This window comes from Ipomoea triloba, chromosome 2 (assembly GCF_003576645.1).
Source record: "Ipomoea triloba cultivar NCNSP0323 chromosome 2, ASM357664v1".
In the NCBI taxonomy this organism is placed as follows: domain Eukaryota; kingdom Viridiplantae; phylum Streptophyta; class Magnoliopsida; order Solanales; family Convolvulaceae; genus Ipomoea; species Ipomoea triloba.
Window position 1 is genome coordinate 20287240 of NC_044917.1, and position 10322 is coordinate 20297561.

The 10322-nt window shown below is 39.1% G+C and overlaps 1 protein-coding gene across 1 annotated transcript; it reads left to right on the forward strand.

Annotated features, from left to right (window-relative positions):
* Nucleotides 1-2642: 2642 nt before the first annotated feature.
* LOC116010892 (zinc finger MYM-type protein 1-like) lies at nt 2643-4524 on the forward strand. The gene is made up of 2 exons (XM_031250387.1): nt 2643-3779; nt 4156-4524. The coding sequence occupies exons 1-2, from the start codon at nt 2643-2645 to the stop codon at nt 4522-4524; spliced, it is 1506 nt and encodes a 501-aa protein (XP_031106247.1).
* The last annotated feature ends 5798 nt before the right edge of the window (nt 4525-10322 follow it).

Below are 10322 nucleotides of genomic sequence, written 5' to 3' on the forward strand. Positions count from 1 at the left end.
ATATATATATATATATATATATATATATATATATATATATATATATATATATATATATATACATTATTGCAAAAATAGGCCGCCTATGCGCTAGGCGCCCCTAGGCTGAGGCGAATTGCTCCCTAAGCGCCCGCCTAGCGCCTAACTCGGTCATTAGGCCAAGTTGGTGGCCGACTAGGCCGAGTTAACTCGCCCAACTCGGCAGATTTTGTCAAGTTAACTCGGGTGAGTCAGCCATGTTAATTTTTTATTATATTTATATATATTTAAATTTATTTATTTATATAAATATCAGAAATAAGAGATATGTATATAATATATATAATATAATATATGACATACACCCAAACACATGCACTATTTTTTTGTTTTTATAGTTTGTCGCTGACGGTAAATATGTTACCAGAATATAATCTGAGTATTATTGAAGTATGATAGTTTGAGTGTAATGTGTAAGTACAATGAGTAGTCAGTACAGTAGACAAGTGAGCAACCACGGTTTTGGTGCCACAACGTAGATCTGTGTATTAGTGAAAGTGAGTGAGTACAATATGTCAGTGCTATGTATCATAAACGAAGTCTCTCCTTCCTCTACCACAAGTCTGCTACTTATACTGCAATGGCCCTTCCTCTAGTGAGTGTAACGGAGTGCTAGTAATGGTGAGCTGCATTGAGTGCTGGTAATGGTGAGCCGTTGGAGTAATTATCACCATCAATGTGTCGCCTTTGTGTAATGGGTGACCGTTTGTTGCCTTCGAGTCAGTGCTGATGATTCGGGTCAGGTGCTGATGCCCAATTATCCTGTCACCAGTCCCCCACTCCCTAGCCAACGAGAGTGGTTGAGGTGGTTTGGGAGTAATGACGTGTGTAAATTTTTTTTTTCCGAACGGTAAGAAAATTGTGGCTGGGACCGACCCCGTGCCTTAGCCACTGTGACCGAGGTGCGGGACCTCGGTCAACTTTTGGCCGAGGTTGACCACTGCCAAAATTAATTGGCCGAGGTCAGCCTCAGCCAAAATTGGGCAAGGCATGAGCTCGGCCAAAATTAATTGGTCGAGGTCATCCCCGACCAAAATTGGCCGAGGTCATCCTTGGCCAATTTTTTGCCGAGGCTTGACCTCGGCCAAAATGTATTATTATTATTTTTTTGTTTTTTGTTTTTTTTGTTGTTTTTTTTTTGTTTTCTTTTGTTTTTTGTTTTTGTTTTTGTTTTTTGTTTTTTTTGTTGTTTTTTTTGTGTGCGAGCTCACTTCGACCCACCGTAGGCTCGACCAAAGGTTAGCTGTCTCGTCAGGTAGCTAGCGAGATCGGATCTCGTGTCGGCCCTAAGGGAATAGAGTTTTTGTGCATTTTGTACGCGAGCTCACTTCGACCAGCCATAGGCTCGGCCAGAGACGGAACTGCCCTGGGGGCAGTGGGGGCAGCTGCCCCCACTGCCCAAAATATACAGCCCTGAAATGACGTCGTTTTGGGGCTGTATATAAATATAATTTTTTTTATTTTCCTTATTCTGCAGTTCATAATTTCAGATCGCAGAAAGCTCATTCGCAAGTCGCAACTCTCTCGCTCACTCCGCGTCGCATCCTCGCTCCTCGCCGGAGCTCGCCGGTCGTCCCTGCTACCGGAGCTCGCCGGTCGTCCCTGCTACCGGTCACGCCTCTAATCTCCTCTCACTTCTCAGGTTCATATTTGCCCTAATTTCTCTACTTTAAATTTTGCCCTAAATCCTAATTTCTCTAATTTTATTTAAATCTTTGAACTATGATTATTGAATTAATGTTTATATATTTTGTTGTTTTGCTGTGATTATTTAAATTACTTCTCAGGTTCACATTTGACCTATGATTATTGAACTATGATTATTGAACTAAAAGATCAGCGTCCCTGTTTTGTTGTTTATCAATGTATCTATTTATATATTGAACTATGTTTATATATTTTGCTGTTTTACTGTTTATATATTGAACTAAAATATATTTTATCAATGGATTATCTATTTTTGTATTTTAGACATTTAGCAATTAGAATTCATAGCTTTTAGACATAACAGAATACACTGAATCAGTTTATCTGTTTATTAGTCAGAATTCATAATGTGTTTTGTTTAGTTTATGATATGATATTGTTTTATTGGTTCAGTTATGGAAAAATTTTTCAAAAGAAAATCAACTTCTTTTGGGTATTCATCTAGTCAAGGTAGTCAGGAAGTGTCAAGTACAAGGCCTCATATTGAAGTTAATATAGATGAGCTTGAAGTTGATCCGGGTAAAAGGAAAAATATATATGAATATCATATCAATGATAGAGATATTGTGCGGAGACGATATCTATAAATGGGTCCTTGTCAACCAAAAAATCATGTATTTCCTACTAGAAGATTGATTACGGGTGCTAATAGAAGATTTAATTCTAAATGGTTTGATGATCATAGTAATTGGTTGGAGTATAGTGTATCAAAAGATGCAGCATATTGTTTATGTTGTTATCTATTCAAAGATGAAAGCAGTGGACACCAAGCTGGGGGTGAGTCATTCGTTACAGAAGGATTCAACAATTAGAAAAAAGGACCGGAAAGGTTGCGTGCACATGTTGGTAATCATGATAGTGTTCATGCAAAGAATGTACAAGCTTGTCGAAACTTAATGACTCAAGATCAACACATACAAGTTTGTGTATCAAAATACTCGGAGCAATCGAAACAAGACTACCGTGTTCGATTGACTTCATCAGTTACTTCTATCCGGTTTCTTTTAAGGCAAGGACTTGCTTTTCGTGGAAATGATGAAACCCTTGACTCACTTAATTGGGGAAACTTCCTTGAGTTCTTAAAAGTTCTTGCAGATACTAATGAAGATGTTGGCAAAGTAGTAATGCAAAATGCACCTGAAAATCACCAAATGACTTCTCCTTTAATTCAAAAAGATATTGTTAATGCAATTGCAAGTGAGACAACTGAAATAATAATCAATGATCTTGGTGAAGAATTATTTGGAATAATAGTTGATGAGTCAAGAGATGTATCACTTAAGGAGCAGATGATTGTGTTTATTCGGTATGTGAATTCAAGTGGGCATATTGTTGAGCGTATGCTTGGAATTACTCATGTTCGTGATACTACATCTATGTCTCTTAAAGTAGCCATTGAAGATCTCCTAACAAGGCATGGATTAAGCATTTCAAGAATACGAGGCCAAGGGTATGATGGAGCAAGTAATATGCGAGGCAAGTTCAATGGTCTTAAAACTTTGATTATCAATGAGAATCCATGTGCTTTTTATGTTCATTGTTTTGCTCATCAACTACAACTAGCACTTGTGGGTGCTGCAAGAGAAAATAGTGCTGTTGGAAATTTTTTTGTCACTGTCTCGCAATTGTGCAATATTGTATGTGCTCCATGTAAGCGTAAGGATAGCTTACGAGACAAACAATTAAAGATGTTGATTGATTCAATTTCTACTGATACAATTGAAATAGGAATTGGTTTGAATCAAGAATCAGTTATAAAACGCCTTGGTGATACACGTTGGGGATCTCATTACGGTGCACTTGTGAGCATTGTGAGATTATTTTCTCCGGTGATTGAGGTTCTTGATGAAATAGGAGTCAATGACGGTCCAAAACAAAGGACAGAAGCATTTGGAGTATTGGAGGCTATTCTATGTTTTGATTTTGTATTCTTTTTGCATTTGATGAAGGATGTTTTAGGAATTACCAATGACTTGTCACAGGCATTACAGAAGAAAGATCAAAACATTGTGAGTGCCATTAGACTATTGGAGGTCTCAAAAAAGAGATTGCAAATGATGAGAGATGATGGGTAGGAAGCTCTTTTACAAGAAGTTTCAATGTTTTGCAACAAGCATTCAATTCCCATACCTAATTTGGATGAAGTTTATGTAGTTCCAGGAAGACCTCGCCGTAATGTTGAAGAAAGAACTCATCTTCATAGGTACCGTGTTGAAAGGTTTTATGCGGTCTTAGATCTACAACTCCAAGAGCTAAACAACCGTTTCAATGAGAAGACTACAGAGTTGCTCTTATGTGTGGCATGTTTTGATCCCAGGGATTCATTTGCTAGGTTTGATAAGGAAAAATTAGTTCGATTGGCACAGTTCTATCCAAATGATTTTTCTATTATTGAACTTGAAGTACTAGATAAACCAACTACAAACTTATTTTGTTGATGTAACTTCTGATCCTGTTTTCTCTAAATTGGGTGGTATTAATGAATTAGCTCAAAAAATGGTGGAAACGGGAAGACATTTGGACTATACGTTGGTGTATTTGCTTCTAAAGTTGTCTTTGATTCTACCAGTTGCAACTGCTAGTGTGGAAAGAGCATTTTCTGCTATGAAGTTAATCAAGACATCTTTACGCAACCGGATGGGTGATGATTTATTACATGATTGCTTATTGCCGTATGTTAAAAAAGAAGTTTTTGATCAAGTTTCAAATGAAGCAATTCTACTCCGATTTCAAAATATGAGAGAGCGTAGAGGAGTATTACCCCGTAGTTTATCATAAACTTTGTATTGTAATTTATAATGTATTTTGTAATTTAACAATTTATTCGTGTTTGATATTTCTATTTGAACCTTGTGTTTAAACATTTTTGGACTTAGTTTACCTTTGCTTCTTCGCCCCGCCTCAAATGAAATCCTGGATACGTCACTAGGCTCGGCCAAAGGTCAACTCTCCCGTCAGGTAGCTAGCGTGATCGGATCTCGTGCCGGCCCTAAGGGTATAGAGTTTTTTTTTTTTGTTTTTAATATAATCAGGACGGACCATCAACGAATGACATGTTTTTTGCGTTGCGCGGGCTTCTCCTCTAGCTTACTGTCTCTTCCTTCCTCGCCCTGGTCGCACCTTCTCTTCTTGGTGTTGGAGGCTGAAGGCTCAAGATCTTCTTCCTTTCGCCACACATTGTCGGGTAGGCCCTGTTGATGCTGGTACCGTCCCAGATACTTAACGAATTGAGTAAAGTATCCGCTCTGCACTAGTTCCTCTACTTGTCTATTTAAAATATGGCACTCGTCAGTATCATGTCCATCCTGTCGGTGGAATCAACAATACTTGGTTTGGTCTTTGCACATAGAAACTGTCATACACTCTGAGGGAAAATGCACCATTCTCATTTCCTCAGCGTGACTTAGAATCACGCTAACCGAGTGACTAAGCGGTGTTAAGTGTCGCGGTGGGGTGAGACGAGGTCTTTCTTGAACTTTCCCCTTCGTTGTGGATAACTGGTTTGGGTGTGGTGCGTGGTTGGTCGGACCAACTTTGTCAGGTCGCCCACTCCTCCTGCCCTCTTCCTCATCTTTCTTCTTCCTATCAGCCTCCTCGGCCTCGGCATAACGGTTTGCTATCCTCATTAACTCCTCATTGGAGCGTGGATGGTGAGTGTTCAGCTGTCTATGAAAATTTCCTGACCTCAATGCCTGGATGAACATGAGGATTGCCGCCTTAGAATCGAAGTCGCACACAGTGTTGACTTCCGTCTTCCATTTGTTTAAGAAATTTCTTATGCTTTCGCCCCTGTCCTATTTTACTTCGTAGAGATGTGAAAATGGTTTCTTGTGTTGTATATGCCCGGAGAAATAAGTCAAGAAATGTTTGGACAACTCCGCAAAGTTCTGGATCGAACCATCTGAAATCGTGTTGAACCAATCTTGGGCGGTTCCATCCAAAGTGGTAAAAAACGCTCTGCACATTATGGCGTCGCCTGCCCCGGTCATTACCATGGCTGCCTTGTACCTTGTCATGTGGACGCATGGGTCAGAAGTCCCAGTGTAGGCCTTGATAGTGGCAACCTAAAATCTCTTGGGAGGGGCGCATCCATTATACTAGGAGAAAATGGAGCAGCCATCCTCACCTCAGGTTCTGGTGAATGTTCTCTTGCTTCTACACTTCTCTCTAGCTCCTCTATCTGTTTTTGAAGTTTTTCCACCACTTCTTTCTGCATGTTTGGGGTTTGCTTGAGTGCCGTGGACTGACATGGAGTTGGCCCCCAGACTCACACATCCCGTCCATCCGGTGCGACTGCTCACCTTGGTATGGACCCTTGGTCCTTTTGGTCTTCGGTTGTGCCCACAACCTTGGCTGGATAGCAGCCTTTTCACCCCACCATCCCATGGCGGGCATAGAAACGGTCGGCCGACGAGTTGCATCATGATACAGACGCTGGGTCCTCTGCTCTTCTATTTCCTCCTTCTGCGCGAATGCCTAGGGCAGTTGAGCTTGAGATTGCACCTCCACCTCTGGAGGAGGTGGTGGCGGTGGTGGGGCCTGGCCTTGCATCCCTGCTACTAGCTGGGCCATCGTCGTCGTCGCCTGTTGAATGGACTGCGCCGCCGCTTGGAAGCCCGTGGCTGGGATGGGAGCAACATTCACTGGGAGGGGAGCGCAGCCCCCATCGTGGTTGTTGTTAAGTTGGCTACGGAGATCACCCTCTCGACGATGATTGTTATTGAACATAGGTATTGAAACAGTTGATTACCATGGAGGAAAGTCGGGCTAAAGAAGTAAGAAAGAGATGAGTCAAGGCAGACCGACCCAGAAAGGGCCGAGGTAAGACGAGGCAACGTAGGAAGTGCGGTGCACGATAGGCGGTTATGAAAGTTTCCTAAAGAGTTTAGTGGCGGAAGGTGAGGGATATGGAAGGATGGTTGGGATAAGTTAGGAAAGTGCCTAAAATGTAATAAGGAAAGAGTTCCTAAAGTGGTTTATAAGTTTCCTAAGGGAGAAATCCCTCATAGCTTGTATAAATAGGGGTTTTAGGTCTCGAGAAAAGCAAGCAATCTAGCACACTCATAAGCAACTCATTGTACTCAAAGGCAATTTATAACCCAAAGATGGCCGAAAGGTTACTTTAGTTTTTCGATAAGTGTTAGTCAATTTTTCGGTGGTGTTGGCCTGCTGTTCGACCATTCCGTGGAAGATAAAACCAATAGTAAGTATTTGATTTTTTCCCCTATTCAGATCTCACTATTTAAATAACCTATATTTTGTAATAGGTGAAGTGAGGATTACAAGTTCATATGATGCTACGAAGCTACATTTTAATGAATCTTTTGATGAATTTCTTGAGTTCAAATCAAAGTAAGGAAATAATACCTACACATTTAAATACTGATGAGACATATACCTAAATCAAAGGAAATAATCCTAAATACGTTATTTTACTTGTTGTAGGTTATCTGCTGGTCACAGTCCTGTTTGCAGTATCAGTACTACGACAGTTCTGTCATAGTCAACATGTATTAGTCACAGTCTCGACGATGATTGTTATTGATCTGGCTGCGAAGATCACCCTCGCGACAATCTCCCACATGATTACTGTTGAGCTGAAGATCACCCGAGGCGTGACCATCGTTCACTTGACGAGAACCATGAGAGCTGCTGGATCTAAAGCGCGCCATTGATAGCAATGAGAAGAGCTGGGTGTTTGTGATGTGTGAAGTTTGCCTGAGATCTGATCTCGGCTCTCAATGAAAGCACTAGTGACGGTAAATATGTTACCGGAATATAATCTGAGTATTATTGAAGTATGATAGTTTGAGTGTAATGTGTAAGTATTCAATCGCTTATGTTTTTCATTTCAGGGAAGAAGTTTTGATATATATATATATATATATGAATATAGTATTCAATCGCAGGTTCATACAATGGAAAATAGAGTTAAGATTATTGCTATGAAGACAACATAATAAGGTAATATTTAAGTTTAAGTTTTGAATACTGGTATGATACCTTTGTTGTCGATGATCTGCTTTCTTTTGCTCCCTATAATTGTAGAACCAAGTATTTTTCTCATATCTTTGTTCTGACTGTCAGAAGAGCTGGGTTTCTGCTCCTATTGTTATGGAAATGATAATTTTGTATTTGCAGTTTTATTGTTTGTAAATCATTAATGATTGGATTCAAAATAGCGTGATTATAATTATTAGCATGACTATTCAATTTTTATTGAAATGAATGATGTAAGCTACTTTTAATCTTATTTAATAATGTTGTTCTCCCCTTTTTTCTCATTAATTTTTGATATGGAGATGTATGTATGTATGTACATATATATATATATATAAGGTCATAATCAGGTGTGGCCGGCCCTTAACATGCAGTCAGTGAGGCCGCACCACTATGTATACAAATATACACCATTTATTATTAGAAAATACACCACACAAATATGTATCATTAGGTACGCATCACCCAAAAATACACCACTAGGTATGCAAATATACACCACAAAGTGTTAGCAAATGCACCATTAGGGGCAAGGGAATTATGGCGCATTATTTTGGGTATGTGGTGTGTTTTTGTATTTTCATTGTTGTGCGTTTTCTAACATTGAGTTGTGCGAACCGCACCGACCGCACGAGAAGGCGCGACCACATTTGAATATATATATATATATACACACACACGTATATGGGTTGACTTCATATGAGACAACACCTCCCCGTGAGACGGTGAGCCACAACGTGAGTGCACACAACCTACTTTACGAATGCACACACCCTAAACTGTATGCACTCATGTTGGGCTAAGTGCACACACTCTAGGCTGTGTGCATCCGCGTAGTACACTGTGTGCACTCACGTTGTATCTCACTGTCTTATGGGAAAGTGTTGTCTCATTTGATTGTAAATCTATATATATATATATATATATATATAGGGTTGCATTCACATGCAAACACCCTAAAAATACAAACATGTAGATTAATGATGGCCTTTAGATTACAATAGATGGACGGATGGGAATAGATGGTAGTAAATAATCAGACGATTAAATTAATAGAAACAAAGGGTAATTAAGGCAATTGAATATGAAAGAAATATTGACTTATATTAGGAATACAATTTGCGCAACAAAGACGAGAGTGAAAGTTTAGTAGGATTAGTCTACGATTCTCTTAGAACCAGCCACGACGACGACGCCAAGAGGCCGAAATCCACGAGAGAGACGAGAAGACATGGACAGAGATGCCGCCGGCATGGAGACGACCGACTTAGGTTAGCAATGTAATAATTAATATGACTGGCATAAAAACCTTCATGAACAGCGAGATGAATGGGTCTTACGTATCCCTGAGTGTAATAATATTTATTATGACTGGCATAAAAACCTTCATGACTGTTAAATTCATTGTTTGCTAGTCGCGTGCAATATTTGATTAGAAGTGGGTAGAAAACGATGAACGAAGTAGTTATAGAGTCTGCGATGACGGACATAGCGTAAGTAATGAGTGTAAGACTCCATGCACCTGAGAACACGCAGCCGCGCACACATTGGATAATGCACCGGCGTTCCTATATGAGGGGTTTGATGCGAGTATCACCATTGCACAGGCCTCCATACCCTTATGCACACACCGGACCACACACTGTATGAATAGCATGCACATTGACACAAATTTTAAAATAACCAGTATTGAAAATCGCAGGTACTGAACAAAATGGACTACAAGACACAGAGTGCGAGATGGAAATATCACCCGATGGTAGGAATGGCAACGAGGCAGGGCGGGGAGGGGTATCCCCGTCCTCATCCCCGCTACTCCGACCCCATCCCCGGCGGGGAATTTGGCGGGGACGGGGAATCCCCATCCCCGATCAACTCCTAGTCAAAGTGTTATTTTAGTACAATTTTTTGAAAAACAAAAAACAAAAAATAAGAATAAAAATACGAACTACCGAAATTCTAGCATGTATACTATAAATCTATAATACACAAAAACATAATGTATAATCTATTAATCTAGCATGCATACTGTGGATATATGCACACAACTAGATACTTATCCCTAAATCTATAATATACAAAAACATACTAAATCACAATTAACTCTAGCATACTGTTTATTGTGGATATATGCACACAACTACATACTTATCCCTAAATCTATAATACACAAAAACATACTAAATCACAATTATTATAGCAATATAGCATACTGATCGGGAGGAATAATACACAAATACAAAAACAAAATACAAAGAAATACATAAATTAAACACTTAAACAATATAATACACATATTTACAATACAAAAAAAAACATGAAAATACACAAAAATTAAATCTTACGCACATGTGAGGGTTGTGACTGTGATGGGCGAGCAGAGAGAGAGAGTGAAATAAGAGAATTTAACTTTTTTAATGTTTATAATTCACTTACTAACTTTCTAATGTTTATAATTCTATATTTCTATATTCTATATAATAACTCAAATAAATAAATAAATAAATAAATAAATAAATATATATATATATATATATATATATATATATATATATATATATTTTTTTTTTTTTTTA

What these genes read in the sequence shown, in the direction of transcription:
- LOC116010892 (XM_031250387.1), top strand. Translation starts at nt 2,643, where the DNA reads ATGACTCAAGATCAACACATACAAGTTTGTGTATCAAAATACTCGGAG. An exon ending in GTGCCATTAGACTATTGGAG is followed by an intron (nt 3,780 to 4,155) that starts GTCTCAAAAAAG and finishes TTGAAGTACTAG; the next exon opens with ATAAACCAACTACAAACTTA.